This window comes from Odontesthes bonariensis, chromosome 1 (assembly GCF_027942865.1).
Source record: "Odontesthes bonariensis isolate fOdoBon6 chromosome 1, fOdoBon6.hap1, whole genome shotgun sequence".
In the NCBI taxonomy this organism is placed as follows: Eukaryota; Metazoa; Chordata; class Actinopteri; order Atheriniformes; family Atherinopsidae; genus Odontesthes; species Odontesthes bonariensis.
In genome coordinates, this window is record NC_134506.1 from 45,325,096 (window position 1) to 45,346,375 (window position 21,280).

Below are 21,280 nucleotides of genomic sequence, written 5' to 3' on the forward strand. Positions count from 1 at the left end.
AATATTCAAGCCAGTCTCTCTCGTGGTACCAATTAGCCAAAAATGAAGCTAAAAGCTATACACTACTTTTGGATTCATTTTTGGATTTGGCGTACAAATGCGATTAATCGCGATTAATCAGGGAAATCATGTGATTAATTAGATTAAATATTTTAATTGTTGCCCAGCCCTAGCTATTAAAGATAATCCCATACACCTGATCACTGAATGAACAGGAAAATAAAGATTTGTTTTGAGGTAATTCCAGGTGTAAGGAGTGAAAACCTTTGAAGTTAAGCTCTGGCTCTGAACTGCGACACAAGTCTACATAAAGGACTCCGAGTTTGTGGGTTTAGATAATCGCTCGAACGTTTTCTGAGCTTATGTTTATGTTTCATTTCCCTCAAGAGAAAAATGAAGGAAAAGACGTTCTCCCGGGATTCGCACCAGCAGTCTGCAGACGGTGAACAGGCCTCCTTAACAGCTGCTTGTTTTCTGCTCCGTTCATGAGGTCACGGCCTGTAAAATATCTGTTATTCCTCATGCTTTTAGCTTTTATCTTGTTCTCAATTTTGGTGAAAAAAAAAAAAAAATGGATTTGAGGAAATATTTCACCGCTGCAGGATCGTATTGTTCGGGGAAACATCTGCATTATTTAAAAGGTCTTTTTGCCAATTAGTGAAAAAGCATGCAAATGATGTGCGGTGAGAAGCTGCTTTGTTGGGCACAATCCACCCAGCAAAGGACTGTTTACATGCCTCAAATGAGCCTGCTTTCAAAACACGGTTAACATTTAAACCTGCCAGGACACAGACAGAGTTTTATGACATTTTTAATCTTACATGATAAAAGTGCAAAGCTACGAAACCGCTTTTTAAGGCTTTGAATGTTTTCAGGGGCAAAACGCCGTCAATAACTGTGAAAGGGAAGAAGTTGTCCACCTGCTCTAACTCAGTAAGCAGCCAAGAAGGGCAGCAGTCGGAGAGGAGACTAAGAACCCGAAAGACACTGAAACTGCAGCCTTTTTAATATCGCCAGATATGTTGAGACAGGAATTTCACTGTTTCACAAGGCGCTGCATCATCTGCGTTTAGCATGCGGTAACTGATGTCAGACAGGGCAACAACACCCTGCTGTAACGGGACTCTTCTTCTCTTCGTTCTGCACTCGGTGATCACATGATCCGACGACGCTTTGGGTCGTTTTGAAAGAGAAAAAGGATTAAACAGAGACGGGCTCCTACCCAACGACGGTTAATATAAGAAGTGTGGAAGAGTGACGTGCGACCAGAGGTGGGCAGAGTAGCCAAAGATTGTACTCAAGTAAAAGTAAAAAGTAATTATTCACATCCAAATAATTACTTGAGTAAGTGTAAAAAAGTTCTTGGTGAAAAAACTACTCAAGTACTGAGTAACTGTTGAGTAACGTCTGATTTATTTGTTAACACAAGCATTCAATCAGACAGACAAAAATACTAAATAATCATCTTTAGGCAGATTAGAGTTCATCCAATTGATTAAAATAAATTAAAATTAATTACAAAATAGCTTAAATTAAAATAATCCAGGTAAATTCAAGAACTTCAATAAAAAATAAAAGAGACTTAGGAAATGTTTAAAACATATGTAACCCATATGTAACCTAAAAAACAAACATTCACCTATCCATGGGGGAAAAAACGAGTTTAGGAAACTTAGCGCTACATGTTTCCTCAAGTTAGATGTTGAGTTTCTGCTGAAATGTGCGTTTGTTTTGGTTGACACAGAAGACACATAATGTAGCTGCTGTTTCTCACTCTTTGTAAGGTAAACATGCTTTCAGTATGAGGCCTCGTCTGCGTCTTCATTTCCCACCGTTGGTTCTGACATTTTTCATCTGTTTCTTTGTTTGTTTGCTACGACTGCTAATGCTAAAGCTAACCCGTCCCGCCGCTGAGATCGAGTACGGTCACGTGACCAGACTGCACGGCTGCGTCTGATTGGTGGAACACAGTCAGTTGGTAGAGCCTTTGGTGGAAGTCTCTCTCTCTGTCAGAATAAAACATTAAAATGAGGCGTACGCGGGGGATAAAAATAATGAGGCGTAGAATACCAAAGAGGTAAGAAGAAAAGTAACCAGCTCATTGTGGCCTAATGTAGCGGAGTAAGAGGACAGTTTCTGCTGCACACATCTACTCAAGTAAAAGTAAAAAGTATAGTGATTTAAAACTACTCCTAGAAGTATAATGTTTTCAAAAACTTACTCAAGTAAATGTAACTCGTTACTACCCACCTCTGCGTGCGACCAGACATTTTACCGTTTAATAGTTTAATTTTAAATAATGTTTTGCAGCATCTGTTGGCATCAATGTTAACACAGCGTTTATTTCAGCTTCAACACTTAGCAGAGTGAATATATGTAGAGAACCTTTCCCAGCTGCTTGAAAACTAGATGCTGGGACGTCCTACAGCTGATATCCAAGTCATCTTTCTTTTCTTTGTTAGCCAGAGCTTCGTAGCAACAAACAGGCAACGGCTCGTCTCCGGGGCCAATGTAGCTGAATCCTAATGCTAAGTAGCTTTCAAAGTATTTTATTTTTATTTTCACGAGGAATCTGGCTCGTAGATGCCCCCGACTCACTGTCAATCTCTTCATTATTGGTAACTTCTGCCTCTTCTCTCTTCAGAGAACCTTTTTCCATCCACCGATCCATCTTGTGGTTCTGAAGGCACTGGAAATCAACGTTCCCGCCTAGTGCCACTAGCCTAAAGATTTGCACAAGCTAGCCTATTTTAAAAATCACACAATAACTTAAATTAAATTTAAATTTTATATCTATATACATATATTTTTAATTTTTATGGGAATTTCCAGGTAGAATTAATGTTAAAAAACTATTATTTTATATTTTATTTTGCTTTTCCACGGACCACCTGCAGTACTGTCACAGACCACCGGTGGTCCGCGGACCACACTTTGGGAACGACTGGTCTAGATGACCACTCAAAGCTTCCTACTTCCTACTACATTCAGCAGGCAGCGTAGTAGTATTCATCAAATGTTCAAAACAAAGTCAGAAACCAGAACCCATTAAGTCTGATGCCATAAAACAGGAGTTATTTGCAGTTTATCAGATGTACAAAAAACAGACCAATAGAATTTCCAGGAGTTGAAGAGGTTTTTATCCTCTCACATTTCTTCGATATGCTGCAGACAACTTTCCCATAATTCAGTTTTTTTTTTTATTTATATAGTATTATTATTATATATTTTTTATTTATTTAAGGTTTCCTCTCCCAAACAGACCAGGAGAAACTCCTCCATGCATTCATCTCCAGCAGACTCCATCACTGTAACGCTCTTTTAACTGGACTTCCCACAAAGAGCATTAAACATCTGCAGCTCATCCAGAACGCTGCTGCTGGAGTTTTAACCCGAACTAAGAGATCTGAACACATCACAGCAGCTTTAAAATCTTTACTCTGGCTTCCAGTCAGTCACAGAATAGATTTTAAAAGCCTGCTGATGGTTTACAATCTGTGATCTGTTCAGAGAATATAAAGCCAGCAGAGCTCTTAGATCCAAGGACTCAGGTCAGCTGGTCCAGTCCAGAGTCCAGACTAAACATGGAGAAGCAGCATTTAGCTGTTATGCTGCAAACAAGTGGAACAAACTGCCAGTGGAGATTAAACTTTCACCAAATGGAGACATTTTTAAATCCAGGTTAAAAACATTTCTGTTCTCATGTGTCTATGCATGAAATCTGCACGATATCTTTGAACTTATCTGGACTGTTGCTTGTTTTTAATCATTTAAATGATTTTATTTGTTTCTCTTTATATTCTTTTATGTATTTTTAATGCTTCTTCCACTCCCTGCTGCAATGCTTTTATTTAATGTGAAGCACTTTGAATTGTTTTGTACATGAAATGTGCTACAAATAAATTTGACTTTGACTTTGTCATTGGTAAATGAGAGAAGTTTTATGTGGAAAATTCCCTGTTTTTGTTTGATATTAAAGTCTACTTCACCACATTGTGCATAAAGTGAAGGGGTCATAGTGCTTTCTGAAGTTTGTGTGCGTGCACATTGTAAAACCCTGATCAGCTGATACGCCCCCCAGCTTTATCTTTTTTCTCCATCCTCCAAATTCCACAGACACACAACCCTGGTGCTGTGTTTAAGTGTTTCAGAGCCTCAAGATATGAAGCATTTCAGCTGACAGATTTTTATTTAATCTTTGATCTTCAGCTGCTTACTTGTTTGTTGTAGCCCTTCCTCCTCCTCTTCATCCTCCTCCTCCTCCTCGTCTTCCCTTGTAGATGCAAAAAGATTTAAGTGTGTGCGCAGGCAGTCACATTAACAGCATATTCGGCACATCTTACACATTAACTGTAGTTAAAAACCTCTGTTTTTATCTGGGTAGACTGATGTAAATGTGCTCTCGGTTGTTTGTTTTAATTTTGACTTTACAACAAGAAATTTATCAAACCATTGGTTTGCAATTTAGAGTGATCACAGCCTCCAGAGAGTAGAGTTAGTAATATTTAATGAATTTCCTCTCACAGCAGGAGGAATCACACAGCACATGAAATAAACAACACGTGTCAGAAATCAAACATCACAGTAGATAACCCCCCCCCCCACACACACACACACACACACCCTTTCCACTCTGCAGGGACAGAAGTGTGGAGTAAAACAGTTGTAGGTGGATGGGTGGATGTGATTAATGCTGAAGCTTTGTATATTTTACATGTTGCATAATCATAAATGCGATTTGCATGTAGCAAACGCTCTCAGAGAAGACAAACCACATCCATGCATGTAGCAAACGCTCTCAGAGAAGACAAACCACATCCATGCATGTAGCAAACGCTCTCAGAGAAGACAAACCACATCCATGCATGTAGCAAACGCTCTCAGAGAAGACAAACCACATCCACGCATGTAGCAAACGCTCTCAGAGAAGACAAACCACATCCACGCATGTAGCAAACGCTCTCAGAGAAGACAAACCACATCCATGCATGTAGCAAACGCTCCTAGAGAAGACAAACCACATCCATGCATGTAGCAAACGCTCTCAGAGAAGACAAACCACATCCATGCATGTAGCAAACGCTCTTAGAGAAGACAAACCACATCCATGCATGTAGCAAACGCTCCTAGAGAAGACAAACCACATCCATGCATGTAGCAAATGCTCTCAGAGAAGACAAACCACATCCATGCATGTAGCAAACGCTCCTAGAGAAGACAAACCACATCCATGCATGTAGCAAATGCTCTCAGAGAAGACAAACCACATCCATGCATGTAGCAAACGCTCCTAGAGAAGACAAACCACATCCATGCATGTAGCAAACGCTCTCAGAGAAGACAAACCACATCCATGCATGTAGCAAACGCTCCTAGAGAAGACAAACCACATCCACGCATGTAGCAAACGTTCTCAGAGAAGACAAACCACATCCATGCATGTAGCAAACGCTCTTAGAGAAGACAAACCACATCCATGCATGTAGCAAACGCTCTTAGAGAAGACAAACCACATCCATGCATGTAGCAAACGCTCTTAGAGAAGACAAACCACATCCATGCATGTAGCAAACGCTCCTAGAGAAGACAAACCACATCCATGCATGTAGCAAACGCTCCTAGAGAAGACAAACCACATCCATGCATGTAGCAAACGCTCTCAGAGAAGACAAACCGCATCCATGCATGTAGCAAACGCTCCTAGAGAAGACAAACCCCATCCACGCATGTAGCAAACGCTCTCAGAGAAGACAAACCGCATCCATGCATGTAGCAAACGCTCCTAGAGAAGACAAACCACATCCATGCATGTAGCAAACGCTCCTAGAGAAGACAAACCACATCCATGCATGTAGCAAACGCTCTGAGAAGACAAACCACATCCATGCATGTAGCAAACGCTCCTAGAGAAGACAAACCACATCCATGCATGTAGCAAACGCTCTTAGAGAAGACAAACCACATCCATGCATGTAGCAAACGCTCTCAGAGAAGACAAACCACATCCATGCATGTAGCAAACGCTCTCAGAGAAGACAAACCACATCCATGCATGTAGCAAACGCTCTCAGAGAAGACAAACCACATCCACGCATGTAGCAAACGCTCTCAGAGAAGACAAACCCCATCCACGCATGTAGCAAATGCTCTCAGAGAAGACAAACCACATCCACGCATGTAGCAAACGCTCTCAGAGAAGACAAACCCCATCCACGCATGTAGCAAATGCTCTCAGAGAAGAAAAACCACATCCACGCATGTAGCAAATGCTCTCAGAGAAGACAAACCACATCCATGCATGTAGCAAACGCTCTCAGAGAAGACGAACCGCATCCACGCATGCTATTTGTTAGAGCTTGGAGCTTTAGGGTCACATGGGGGGTGGTAGCAGAGATGCATTGGATTGCACTTTTGACTGTAAATATGAAATATTCAAGCTGTTAATATTTAAACATAGAAATATGCAGAAGGCTCAAGTGATGTCATTTACCCTAGACATTTCTGCCCCCCCCCTCTTCTCTTTTCTTCTCCCCACTCAGGGAATCTGGGTCCAACTGTGGAACCTCCTCCCTGAGAGAGCTTTTCTCCTCTGGAAGTTATGGCTGAAATGGTATGTAGGCTCTATTAAAGGCTAAACATGCAGCTGAAGGTTGGGGGGAGAACAATGAATGTTGGGGGATGCATGATGTTTTTATCGAGCTCAGTTCTGGATTTTAACACCGAGCTTTAAAAGAGATTATTCGTTTTCTGTGGACATTAGTTTTCACTGTTAGCAAGAAAATAATATGAATTTACTTCATGTTTCTCACTCTGAAAGCATTAGAGATGCTACTTTAAAGAATCTGTGTGGTCTTTCAAGCCGTTTCAGTCGTTTTGTAATGTTTTTCATACATTTTTCAGTCGTAAAACTGTGAAGATGCTGTCAGGATGTGGGATTTAGAAGAAACTCAGTGACATAAGTCTGTTAAAGACGGTGCAGATTGCTGCGAGACATTCTAACACATGGAATGAAGGTTTTTCTTAGAAGAGCTCCAGTCTTTCTGGGATGTGTTCCAGATCAAGGGCACCAAAGTTGAGCTCTTTTAGAGTCCAGTTAGGTTTGTTTTTAGCCAACAGTTGCATTACGATGAACTGCCTTCAGAATGAAATACCCCAGCTCTTTATGGACAGTCGAACCCAAAATATGTTTGTTACGGCAGGCTGTGGGTGTTTCCATTCTTACCTCAGAATTTAGCCACTGTGAGGCAGTCAGAGATGAACTTTTCATTGGTTAGACTCATGATCAGTCTTCTCTCAGTTAGAGGGCAGGAAATGAGGAAGCTCGCTTCATTAAAAATGTGTTAAAGTTGCATAATTCTGCAGCTTGTTGTTCTTTATATTTGTGTCTTACGATGTAACTGCTGTAAAACAACTCACTGCTTTCCCTTCAGATGGAGCTTCCTCCATAATTCATTTGTTCCTTTCACCAAGGCAGCTCTCAGGGTTGCTGAGACTTAATTTCAACTGATTTTGAGAGCTGTTGTGGAAGGTGAAGGTCAGGAGACTGAGACAGGAAAGGAGGAAATAAAACTCTGGAGTGTTCAGAGAATATCTGGAACCTCTCTACGGGTGAACATTTAGGGGGATAAGTTGGACCCCGTTAAAGCTCCTGTTCACAGTGAAAGGTTCCTGATGCAGAAATGCGTCTGAGAGAAGCCCATAAGGAAAAGAATGCATCAAAAAACGAGAGGATTCAGCTGTTTCTCACTGTTCTTTAAGCGGGACAACAACCAATAATGTTGAATTTTCCCAAAGTTTCTGCAGAAAAATACGAGTAAAGAAGGCCAATAATTCTGTCTGGGACAGTTTGTATGTTTTTGTCACAAAACAGTTTCATGTGGATTTATTTCTAATAGGGCTGGGCAACGATTAAAATTTTTAATCACCCCATGTACAAGAGGCTATAATCCGCACCACCAATTGCCCCCGGTTCGAGTCCCGCATCGGGCAGCCCTGTGCTGCGTGTCGTTCCCCCTCTCACTGCCCCCTGCTTCCTGTCTCTCTGAACCTTCCTATCCATTAAAGGCACAAAAGCCCTAAAAAAAAATGTTTTTTTGTTTTTAATTTAAAATAAAAAAAAAAATAAAAATAAAACATGCGTTAATGCGCAATAAAATATTTATCGACGTTAAATAATTAATGCGTTAAAGCGATAATAACAAGTTAATTCGCCCAGCCCTAATTTCTAAGGATATTAGAAACTATTTAATATTCAGGAATGCCAATAACCTAAAACTGAACACGGCTTCCTGTGGAACTTTGTCTTGTGAACTATAAATGATTGATTTATTTCAGTAAAGGGTCGTGAAAAAGGAGAAACCTGTCGTTCTGCCAGCTCTCTTCCTAACTGGGATTTAGGTTTCACACCAGCAGGTCAATAACGGGTCAGTAAAGTCACAGTTTCTGCCAACTGCATGTGAGCCACAGCAACACCTGGATGGTGAGGCTCTTAAATGTGAAAGGGAAGAAATCCCAGCTGTTTCTTTTTTTTTTTTTTTAGCAAAGAAGGTGCGTCATCAAGTATCCCTGGAACCTGCCGAGTCCTGCACTGTTCAGAATCAGAATCAGAATCAGCTTTGTTGGCCAGGTTTGACTAAACAAACAAGGAATTTGACTCCGGTTAAACTTCACTCGCAAAGTACAAAACTCAACAATAACATAAAAGATTAAAATTGGAAATACAGAACAGTAAGAATGGAATTTGAGTATGGGTGGTAAAATAAGGCTGTGTTTGAGAATAATAAATACAGTATATACATTTGCAATAAATGGACAATGACTGTGTTCGAAACCGCATACTTCTACTACTCCTAACTTTTTGAGTTAGTATGCAAGTTTGAGTAAGCGAGAAGTTCCCGGATGCATACTAGATTCTCCGAAATGTTGGGTATGCATCATGAGGTTACTACTCATACTCAAACTACCCAAGATGCAACATAACGTGACGTCGCCGATCGTCATTTCCTGTCAAAACGGCAGTTTCAAGCTAGCTACAACGAGGGTAGGTTCACTTCCTGTTTTCAAAACAAAAGCACCAATTGCATGGTAATGGCTTTCCCTATGATAAAAGGCAACGGGTATTTTATTTTGTGAAAATAACCGGAAGTGCGTTGCTCACTGCGGCTAGCTTTAGTAGCGCCGAATTCGTGGGAACAAAATTGTAAACAGCCGGTATTTTGTCAGGTTTTCAACACGTTGGGGATCTAAACGACTACTTTCTCACCTGAAAATGTTTCAAATGTTGCTAAAGTTTACAGAGTTTAGAGCTTATGGGAAATCAGCTTCAGGCCGGCTGATTTTGGCTCGGGCAGGAGCGAAATGCATTGTGGGTAAACGCTCTGCATACTGTCTGATCGATGAGTATGTAGTATGGAAGTATGTAGTATGCGGTTTCGAACACAGCCTCTATGGCTGGGAATGCAATTGTCCAGAGGGGTGTGCGGCTGGGAATGTCCGCCTTCTTGTTGTCCCTGTCAGTGTACTGTGGTCGTGGACACCTCAACAGGTAAAATGCAATAATACAGTTGAAGAGGGTGAGAATATTGCAATATCAGAATAGGCAGCTTAAGGATTAGCTATATTTCACTCGGTACCAACAATAATCCTGAAGTCCAAAGGTAGGACTCTGAAGGATTGAGTCAGAATCAGTGATGAAAGTGCCAGTGTCTTGATGCAGATGTTTTTTTTCACTCTTTCTGTCTTTTTTCGGTTGCTAAAACAGCTGAATTCACCTTTTGCAGCAAGCTTAGTTAAACTTATCTGCCTCAGATGTTCTGCAGCAGGTTTAATTTTCCTCCTCCGTCCTTGCCTGTTTGAAGCTAAACAAGCAGACACGGGCTTCACTCTGGGATTCAGAGTGACAGGAGCACTGATGTATTCGTCCTTTTGTGTTATATGCATCAGAAAAAAGAAGAAAAAAAAGGTGGTAATAAATGACTATTTTTCAGCTCTGGGCCACATTTCCATGGTTTTTATCCCACATTGCCCAACCACTCAACAGCCGTGTGATTGCCACTGAGTGTATGTGTACAGTGCTCATTACGCAGTCTTTAAATCTGTGTCATTTATCTCATGCAGTTCCATTGATTGTGCACCCCCCATTGCTCTGCCTGGCAGTGATTGGACACTTTTCTCCCACTTGTCTCCCCACTGTTCTCAGCAGCAGTGAAAAGACGGAGCAGAAATCTGAGCCGCTGCCAGTTCCATCTCCCATTTTTGCCTGATACAATGATTTTTTTCTCTCTCTCTCTCTCTTTTTTTTTGCTATTATTTGAAAACATAACCATGGCTTGTGGGATACAGTTTCATTGTGAACATAATAAGCTATTATTTTCTGTTAAAAGTGGACCCAGATGGCTGCTGAAGTGAGGGATCTGAACATGCAAATTCTGACAATATGACTGCTTTGAGATAAAAAAAAAATGGGTCTTAGTGTGTGTGGGTTGGTGCTGGGGTCCAAGTAAATTACCGGCCAAGTGAACAAATTTGGCGACGAATACTGAGGCGGAGAGCAGGAGATTTTCGGCAGAGCGGAGATGAAATCAAAGGGATGTGCACAGAGAAAGTGAAGGTTTTGGTTCTGAGTCACTGGGTCCTCTGGGCCCAGAGTACCACTGGTTTTCAAATAGGCGTTCCAGTTCCCGATTAGGTGGCTAAATTAAACGCAGCAGGATGTGAGGACAGAATAGAATAACCTTGAATAAAGGAAAGCAGAGATAATTGATTTAAAAAATAAGATTTTTTTTTTTGTTTTTGTTTTACTTTGAAACTCATTTGGACTCCTTCAGATCCAGCATCAGGCGGTTTGTTGCATGCATGATTATCCCACTGGTTGTAAAGTTTATGCCTGCTCTTCAAGGAGTTTGGGGTCGTGGGATGAAGGGCAGTCGGCGTTGGAGACAAATACCTGTGATGCCTGTGAGACGAGCAAAAGGGAAAAAAGAGGGAAGTTACCAGTTTTGAATGAGACGGGACAGAAAGGCTGGAGGTGATTTCTTTAACCAGAAAGGAGATTTAAAATCTCATATCCAAGGGTGTCCTGGTCAAGATAGGCAGCAACTCAGGTCAGCAGTCATAAACACAACAAATCATTAAAACAATGTGGATGAATAAGAGTGGGAAGCCGGGGGAGGGAGGAGAGGCCAGCTCAGGATGAGGCTCAGTGGGATTTCTGAACTAAATTGATTGATATAGGAATTAAAATACAACTAAAAATAATAAAAATTAAAAAAATAAAAATAAAATAAGACGCATTAAAAATTCATGTAAACAAACAAAAAAAAGGAATTAGAATACAACTAAAAATAAATAAAAATAAGACGCATTAAAAATTAATGTAAACCAAACAAAAAGGAAAAAAAAAAAGAAATTAGAATACAAATGTTTGGTGCATCATGGTTGAGTGTGATGCAGCAGGGGAAAGAGACGGGACCGGACCCCTGCAGTGTGGATGCTCACATTAGTGGATAGTAGAGATGGGACCAAGTCACACATGTGCAAGTCTCAAGTCAGTCCCAAGTAATTCTTTCTTGGGCAAGTCAAAGTCCAGTCATCTTATTGTTGCAATTTTACCTGCAGAATCTGATCTTAATAAAGTGAAAACACAAAGATATAAGTAACTGTCAGTAAACATCATTGGCCAATGTGTCCAACCTGTCCACCCCGTATCATATCAAGCTAACGTTAGCTAACTACCGGCTAGGCTAACAGGATAATATTAGCTAATTTAACAGCACTCACTGGTCAGAATGGATCTTCAGATGACGAACAAAGTTGGAAGTTGTCGTCTGGCTGTCTGAGATGTTGATGCCGCACGTCTTGCACTGAGCTGTTCGTCTTTTGCCTTCAAAATGGTAATTATGAAAGCCGAAGACAACGACTCTCGGTCCCGCTGACATGTTGATGCATATCTGATATGAGTTTATTCTCTCCAATAAACACGTAAGGTATGCAGAGAGGGCATGGCTGATTGACAGGGTAGGGATCCAATCATGACGCCATTCTCAGCCTCAAGTCAAGTGCCGAGTCTTTAACTTCCAAGTCCGAGTCGAGTCTCAAGTCTTTTATTTTTTGTCAAGTCAAGTCACAAGTCATCAAAACAGCGACTCGAGTCCAAGTCACAGTGACTTGAGTCCCCATCTCTGGTGGATAGTAACCTACAAAAAGGCCCAACATCATTAAAATGATCATTTTTATCTCAATATTTTCAAACATTTATTTTTTTCTTTATTATTTGACATTTTCTAAATAAAAAAAAAAAAAAAAAAAAAAAAGGAGCCAAAACCAAATCTGGGGACTCTTCATCATCAGGAATTAAAAGCTACTATCCACTAATGTGAGCTGCCTGTAGCACACGCTGCTGTTGGAAGCACTGACCCACTTTTAGAACATACAGGTTGTATTAATAATTCATTTTCTATATGTTCCAGCGCTGTCTGCGTCTTTGTGCTGCTGCTTTGGATGTGATTGATCTTCAGCAATTCCACACTCGTAGCTCTTTGTCCCGTGGTGCTGTTGTCCTCACTACAATTCTTACGATCTTGCTTTTCCTGCTGAAACCGCTGCAGTCTGATGGCCTATATGTCCTTGGAGGGGTTGGAGGTAGATTTTTGATGACCCTGAACTGGATATGAGTGGATAGAAAATGGATTGATGGATGTTGGATGCATTTTTAATCACTGTTCAGTAATTATTTTGTTCTGTTGCTGAATTATCATGTGGAAAGTTTGACAAACTACTGTAAAAAACTGAATCACGGCCATTCAAATATCAGCATGAGGCAGGAAAGAGTCATTTAGTTTATTCAGAGAACTAAACAAAAAGGATCCAGATGTAGGTAAACTAAACACGGATCCAAAAACAAAGACGTAACACTAAGGCTTTGGCAGATAAGATTTTGGAAAACAGGGAATATGTAAGGTGGTCTCAACGTAAAGTTTTGATCATAAAATGTTGCTGAAGGACTGTTGCAAGTCAAGTATTATTCAAAGGACTTCAAGCTTCATTTGGCTGAATTTGAAGGAGGCTTCTGTGCATCCTCTGTGTTTTCACTGCACATGTCGAAGTTTGTGCAGAAGGAAAATGGTTAGTTTTAGAGGTTAGTTTTTCCTTGTTTTCACCCTCTTTGTTATCAACGTAAAGTCTTCTGCAACATGTTTTCAGCTGACAGCAAAGTCTAAACCAGCAGTTAGACAAACAGCCGTGAAGTTTGCAGCTGTTATGGGAGTGTGTCTAATTGACTGTGGGAGTGTTGCTTGTGACATTTAGCTGCTTGTTACAGTTTTCCATCAAAGGTTTTCTGGATGCATGTGAGTTTTAAGACTTGGAAGGATCCATTCCACCAAGGAAGCATCTTTTACTCTGAAAAGCATCGAAGGATGCAGGACAGGTGTGTGGCAGTACCTCAAATCAGGTAGGAAGCGAGGACAGGAAGTAAAACTGAAGGGAGTGTACGAGGGAACATGGGCTGTGTTCGAAACCGCATACTTCTCCTACTTCTCCTACTACTCATACTAACTTTCTGAGTTAGTATGCAAGTTTGAGTAAGCGAGAAGTTCCCGGATGCATACTAGATTCTCCGAAATGTTGGGTATGCATCACAAGGTTACTACTCATACTCAAACTACCCAAGATGCAACGTAACGTGACGTCGCCGATCGTCATTTCCTGTCAAAACGGCAGTTTCAAGCTAGCTACAACGAGGGTAGGTTCACTTCCTGTTTTCAAAACAAAAGCACCAATTGTATGGTAATGGCTTTCCCTATGATAAAAGGCAACGGGTATTTTATTTTGTGAAAATAACAGGAAGTGCGTTGCTCGCTGCGGCTAGCTTTAGTAGCGCCGAATTCGTGGGAACAAAATTGTAAACAGCCGGTATTTTGTCAGGTTTTCAACACGTTGGGGATCTAAACGACTACTTTCTCACCCGCAAGTGTTTCAAATGTTGCTAAAGTTTACAGAGTTTAGAGCTTAAGGGAAATCAGCTTCAGGCCGGCTGTTTCGGCTCGGGCAGGAGCAAAATGCATTGTGGGTAAACGCTCTGTATACTGTCTGATCAATGAGTATGCAGTATGAAGTGTGCGGTTTCGAACACAGCCATGGTCTAAAATAACACTGGGACTGAAGCTCACTCAGATGCAAGGCCAGTTTATCTGTACAGCACAATCCAACAACAAGGTGATTCAAAGTGCTTTACAGAGACATTAAAACAGTAGAAATAAAAAGCATGATTTAGAATTTAAACAAAAAAGAAAGAAATAAGAACAATAGATAAAATCAGGAGTTAAAATGTGATTAAGTTTTGAAACTCCAGCTTCAGATTTGGAGCTTTATTCAGCTGAAAATAGGTGTGTCTTCAGCCTGGACTTAAACACACTGAGTGTTCCAGCTGATCTGAGGCTTTCTGGGAGTTTGTTCCAGACATGTGGAGCATAGAAGCTGAATGCAGCTTCTCCATGTCTGGTTCTGACTCTGGGAACTGATAGCAGACCGGATCCAGATGAGCTGAGGGGTCTGGAAGGTTCATACTGGGTCAGGAGGTCACTGATGCATTCTGGTCCTGGACCATTCAGAACTTTATGGACCAGCATCAGAACTTTAAAGTCTATCCTCTGATGGACAGGCAGCCGGTGTAAAGACCTCAGAGCTGGACTGATGTGGTCCACTTCTTTGGTCTCAGTGAGGACTCAAGCAGCAGAGTTCTGAATGAGCTGCAGTTTTTAGGTCGACCTGTAAAGATGCTGTTACAGTCATCAAGCCGACTGAAGATGAATGCATGGACTAGTTTTTCCAGGTCCTGCTGACACATCAGATCCTTTAACCTTGATATATTCTTAAGGTGATAGTAGGCTGACTTTGTTACTGCCTTAATGTGTTTTTCCAAGTTTAGGTCTGAGTCCATCACTACACCCAGATTTCTGGCCTGGTTGGTAGTTTCTAGGTGTATAGATTGAAGTTCTGTGGTGACCTGTAATCGTTTCTCTTTGGCTCCAAAGACGATTACCTCAGTTTTGTTTTTGTTTAGCTGGAGAAAGTTGTGGCACATCCAGTCATTAATCTCCTCAATGCATTTACCAAGAGCCTGTACAGGGCCTCGGTCTCCTGGTGACATTGTAATATATATCTGCGTGTCATCTGCATAGCTGTGGTAGTTTATTTTGTTGTTTTTTATAATCTGTGCCAGTGGGAGCATGTAGATGTTAAACAGAAGAGGTCCCAGGATGGAACCTTGGGGAACTCCACATGTGACTCTTCTCAGATGTAAAGTTACCTGTTGACACAAAGTACTTCCTGTTCTCTAAGTATGTTTTGAACCAGTTTATTCCGGAAAGACCCGCCCAGTTCTGCAGAGTAGATGAACGTATTTTATGCCAGAAATAAGGTCCAGGTTTAAAAAAGAAAACAAACTTCTCCTTTAAGGCAGAGTCACTTTCACCCAAGCACTGAAGTCCCTGTTTCGTTGGCTTTAAAATGGGCTTTAAGCTTTAAATATAATTGGTTTGGAGTCAACAAATAGTCTCACAAGATTTACCGCGTGCTGAAAATGTCCTTTTTCTGGCCAACTCGGTGCAGGCGTGAAAGAAAACTCTCACCAAAATAAATTTTAGGATCAATTTCTAGTTCGACACAGTGTTTTTGGTTTCTGGCCCGTTTCATATTTCATATGAGACCAGCTTGTCTGTGGCAACTGGGAGCTGCAAACATGAGCGGATGTCAGAAATGGGAAATAAACAACCGGTGGCTCCCACACTGTGAGTTAATAGGATTCATCTCTTAGTAATTCATTTTCTTTCATTATGCTGCAAACTCATTGAAGCTGACAATCGTTTGATTTATAAAATAAACCACTGGGAAAAAAGTGTCACAGATGTCTTCTTCACTGCGAACCTCAGTGGCAGATGCAGTGTATTGAATCTGCAGCTACCTCTGCTTATTGTTCATGGTCAGTAAACAAGTCTTAAAGATGAATTACAAATATCAACAAATGTAAATCATTTACATTTGTTGGTATTTGGACGTGATTTAAATCCCAGGCCGACATCGGACATCAAAATGTTCAGTGTGGTAGTTAATCTCAGGGTTAGGGTTAGGGAATAAATGACGGCTATTTAAATAGTAAAATACGGCCAAAAAAGATGAATTTATACATTAAAAATGATGGAAATGTGTGTGTTGAATTTGGTTCTACGACACCAGCAATTTCAGAGCTTAATCAAAAGTCAGACATGGAAAAATACTCCACATTACCATGATTTAAAAAAAAAAAATTAGACCCTATAATCGCTGGGGTTTTCTGAAAGAGTCCAGATAATGAGCTGAAGGTCCTTAAAGATATCCAATTAGCCCTAATAAGCTGCAGTTTCTGGTAACCTGAGGCTGAGCATGGTGCGCGCAGCATCAACACACACAGACACACACTCCTGGCCATTTTCATTTCTGTCTTCTCGTAAATTTGTGTTGCGAAACCACGTAAACACGAATACATCCACAACAGGAGTGCACACACTCCCTCGTTGTGCCTGGATTTCTTCCTCTGGGACGTGGTGGTCTGGTCCCTCGGGCGGTTATTGATCAGGCGATGGTGGATGCCCCAATTTGATTTCTCAGTCGGGAGGACTCATTACTCTGTTGCTGCTCTGAATGAGCTAATGCATGCAGGGAAGGAGGTGGAGAAGTAGGAGGATGGACCAAACCTATTCCTACTGCAGTTTTACCTTTTTCCTATAAGAGGAACTGATGTTTAAATTGAATCGCCCCTGGGGTCTTCAGTGTTGCAGGAAATCAGTGACAGTGGTCTGCGTATCCATGGTTACAATAAGAATATAAATTGCTTACATTCAGTTTGATTTTTAAAAAAAAAGTAAACAAACCCACAAAAGAAGAACACTGACATTGCAACAGCACATCGGTAAGCTTGCACAGTGGAAACTGGGATTTTTAAACAAATCCTCATGAGGTTTTAGGGAGGTTCCCATGGTTACTTCATCTCCATATTGGTTCCACAGCTTGGTACGGTCCATGTTTGCCTTTCAAATAATATTGTGGATTAATCTGTTGTTGAAAATAGTCCCCAACCAATGAAGTGTTTCCTTCTGAGTGATGGACCATAACGGTTCCTCAGGGCTGACGGCCTCAGACGGTGAAGGAAGGTCAAATTTATCTTGGTTTTAGTTTCCATTAACATTGTGCTTCTGATGATTACCTTTGAAGTATCCCTGGTTTCGTTGGGTTTATTCTTTGTCTACTTGTGTTTGTTGCTTTTTTAAAGTTTAGAGTTAAGGTTTTTGTCTTTACCTTTTGTTTTAATGTTGCAGAACTTCGTTTGATTCTGAAGGTTTTGAGCTCATTTAGCTGGGAGTCACGATAAGAGCCGTTTGAAATAATTCAGTCTCACGATTCCTTCTGGTAACATTCTCTCAGTGTGATATATATCAATCAATATACTGCCCAGATTTCTTTGTTTTCCATCCGATCCTTTGTGTCTTGTTCTGTTCCTGAGAATCTAATAGTTTTGAGGCATTATTGTATTTTTTTTTCTTTCTTTTTTTTTGGGTTGGTGGGTGGGATTTATTGAAAGTTCTCCTAAGTTTTCCTGCATTTGGGTTCTCACTTCAACTACTTCATTCAAAGTAAACACAAGAAACTTGTGCTACAAAAAAAGAAAAGGACCAGACTCAGTGAAAAATTCCCTAAATTCAACAATTAACCTTGTAATAATGCCTCAGTACCTAATAAAGAACCTCCTGATCCCTATAATATAGATCAGTGAGCAATGCTGACCAACATATCATTGGGGTCATCAGGTGGGAACCTCCTTTCATCAGTGTTTCGTCTAGTTGGGCCCATGATACCTCCAGGAGGCTAGAGAGTGATCACTGGCGTCCCAGAATCACCCCCCTAATGCCAGCCATCACTGCTCCCCACACCACAACAACCATCTTTTCTTTCCACAACCACAACCTACCCCAGCCTCTCACCAACTGCCCACCAGTCACAGCGGGGTGGGGATTCAAACCCTGGTTCGGGTAGGGGGTAATGAAAGCATAGAGGGTGCCAGAGGTGGAGGCAGGACAAGACACACTGGCAGATTCATCAGATAAACTCACCTAAACAGTCCTACAGTCACTAAAAATGCCAGCAAAAACAAAGCCATACAGGCCAACTCACCCAAAATGGCCGCCTGGTTTCAAAAGGCTCACATGGGCCACAACCTCCACTTAAATATCTTGAACTTCTTCCTTGCTTCTTCCACTACTTCCACTGGACAGATTCTGCTACTAATTCCTCCCAAGGAACAGTCAGCTCTATGAAATAGACTCTCATTCTACTCCTGGACCACAAGACTAGATCAGGCCTTAAATTTGTAGAGGCTATTTCCTGGGGAACAATAGGCTTTCCTCCTAAATCTACCTGCATCTATATATATATATATATAGGAACATAAAACATTTTGAGAATAACATACTTTTAGATTTTAATATTCATGCTTTGCTGTGATATTCTTTCTAACCTGTGCTGATTGTTTTATCCTTTAGAAAGAGTTCACATCAAAAATCATCCGTATAAATGTCATTGAACAAAGGATAAACAGCAGCAAAGTGAATGTAAAATCTAAGACCGGGCAACGATCTAATTAATCACATGATTTCCCTGATTAATCACGATTAATCGCATTTGAACACAAAATCCAAAAATGAATCCAAAAGTAGCGTATAGCTTTTAGCATTTAGCTTTATTTTAAATGTGCTGCCATATGAATGAAAGTGCCATAACATTTGTTGTGCAAACACACTTTTAACATCAGCATCTTTCTGTAGTTTTTATGTAGAAGCCTCGCTCCACTGTCTGTTTCCTTGAATGACTTGCTGCTATCAGTTGTGTGTTTTGCCTTTAAGTGATATTTTAGACTGGAACTACTACGCTGAGAAGACAATTCAACTTGGCAGTGTTTACAGATGACTTTGGTTCTGTCGACTCCGCCGTCTGGAAGAACTTTAAAATGAAAATGGCCGAGTAAAAGTTCCGTACCCTTCTCCATGTTTGGTGGATCCGCCGATTACTTTCTTTTCCTGTTCCACAGCAGACAGCAGCAGACTTTTACAGAATAAAAGCCTTTGAGCAACAGACTTTTACAGAATAAAAGCCTGTGAGCAACAGACGTTTACAAAATAAAATAAATAATAAAACAGGGGTGGCGTAGTGGGTTGAACAGGCGCCCCATGTACAGAGGCTATAGTCCTCGCTGCGGCTGGCCCCTGTTCGCCCCTGTGCTGCATGTCGTTCCCCCTCTCTCTGCTTCCTGTCTCTCTGAACTTTCCTATCCATGAAAGGCACCAAGCCCCCCAAATTATTTTTTTTAAATAAAATAAAAAACCTGCGTTAATGCGCAATAAAATATTTATCAGCGTTAAATAATCAACGCGTTAACGCGATAATTAACTCGCCCAGCCCTTGTAAAAACAGAAAGGCATCAGTATTTCTGTTTCCCAGCAGCTGAGGCATGATTTTGTGTTAGTGCAGATTAATCAGTGGCACTCCATATGTCACTCCTTACACTTCAACTGTCAGATAAGCAGCATTTAACTAGTGTTTGGTTTTTAACTTTAATCACACTTACTCCTTTCATGGCCACCCGTGCTGTTGTGAAAGCCTCTCTTAAAGCCTCGCTCTGATGATAATGTTTGATTTGAGGGTTGCAAACGCTGCCTGAGGATTGTTTACAGTATTGAAGATGCCACTTTGGACTGAATGTGGTAATCATGGTGAGAGCGTCAGAGTGGGGTTGTAAAGAGAATTTGGTATTTTGCGTTCACACCTGTATCAACTGGTGTTCTCCAACCATTGCTCTGAATATGCGCCCATCATTCAGGCAGAAATTAGAACGGATTTGTAACTGTAGAAAGTCATTTCCCTTGATTTAGGCAATTTATTTCTATTTCTTTCTTTTTTTTTTGTCCCCCCAATGGGAAACAAATTGTAAAAGTAATCAGTTTTCCTCTCTCTTCATTGGCAGTGCAGCCTCGTTTTTTTTTTTTTTTTTTTTTTTTGTTTCTCATCGTTTTCTGGCATACGCTACAAATCTATTTGGTTAAAAGATTTGCAGGCAGCAGTTGTACGAGCAAAGCAGCAAGTGAGATAAGGCCTATGATTGCTTTCATTTAAGGAGCTGACACATTCTCTGCCATTTAACTCGCAGAATGGGTTTGCACGGTGTGTGCAGCAGCAGTTTGGAGGAGGAGAGAAGCAATTTCACACCAAAGTATATGCTGGAACCGGAAAAGTAAATAAGAACAGTTGGTAAGCTTTCCACATGTTTGAATGTGGAGCAAGAGATTCCATCTCAACAGAAAGACTGAATAGAATTAGAGAACAGAAACATTTAGCTTTAAAACTAGGTTTGGGCAACGATTAAAATGTTTATTCTAATTAATCACATGATTTCCCTGATTAATCACGATTAATCGCATTTGTACGCAGAATCCAAAAATGAATCCAAAAGTAGTGTATAGCTTTTAGCATTTAGCTTTATTTTAAATGTGCTGCCATATGAATGAAAGTGCCATAACATTTGTTGTGCAAACACACTTTTAACATCAGCATCTTTCTGTAGTTTTTATGTAGAAGCCTCGCTCCACTGTCTGTTTCCTTGAATGACTTGCTGCTATCAGTTGTGTGTTTTGCCTTTAAGTGATATTTTAGACTGGAACTACTACGCTGAGAAGACAATTCAACTTGGCTGTAAATGTAGGATTTTTTTAAAAATTTATTTTAAAATACGTGCTTTTATGTTGAAACCAGTAAAACAGGAAGTAGCGCCGGTTAGCTCCGTTAGCTTCACACCTGTAGCGGTGATTTTAGCTGCTAGTTTATCTTTATTTTCTTACTCCATGCTTCGTGGTGTTTGCTGTAACTGTGTGAATGTGATGCATTCAACAGACTTTTACAATAATAAAACCTGCGTTAATGCGCGATAAAATATTTATCGGCGTTAAATAATTAACAAGTTAACTCGATAATAACGAGTTAACTCGCCCATCCCTAGATTTAAACCATCGTAGCCTCAGAAACGGATGAATCATCCTCCAACAAATCTCTCGCAGCTCAGACAGCAAGACTTACTGCTCTGTTCTGAAGACGTTCTACCTGCTTAGCTGATTGAATTTTACCTTTCAGGGGAGCCAGACTCTTGTGAGGTGTGTGAGATTGAAGTCGTGACAGAATACATCTCGTCAGGCTCCTTACA

At 40.7% G+C, this 21,280-nt stretch overlaps 1 protein-coding gene across 5 annotated transcripts in view; it reads left to right on the top strand.

Moving 5' to 3' along the window:
* The window catches only part of shank2b (SH3 and multiple ankyrin repeat domains 2b), a 386,266-nt gene that overhangs the window by 23,124 nt on the left and 341,862 nt on the right, over positions 1 to 21,280 (top strand). For 4 of the 5 annotated variants that reach the window (XM_075468229.1, XM_075468249.1, XM_075468215.1 and 1 more), the window contains exon 2: positions 6,540 to 6,610. The exons of the other annotated variant lie outside the window; for it this stretch is intronic. In XM_075468229.1, the coding sequence (XP_075324344.1) occupies positions 6,599 to 6,610 (12 nt within the window). In that variant the 5' untranslated portion in view covers positions 6,540 to 6,598. The remainder of the gene's footprint in view (positions 1 to 6,539; positions 6,611 to 21,280) is intronic. 5 annotated transcript variants of the gene reach the window in all.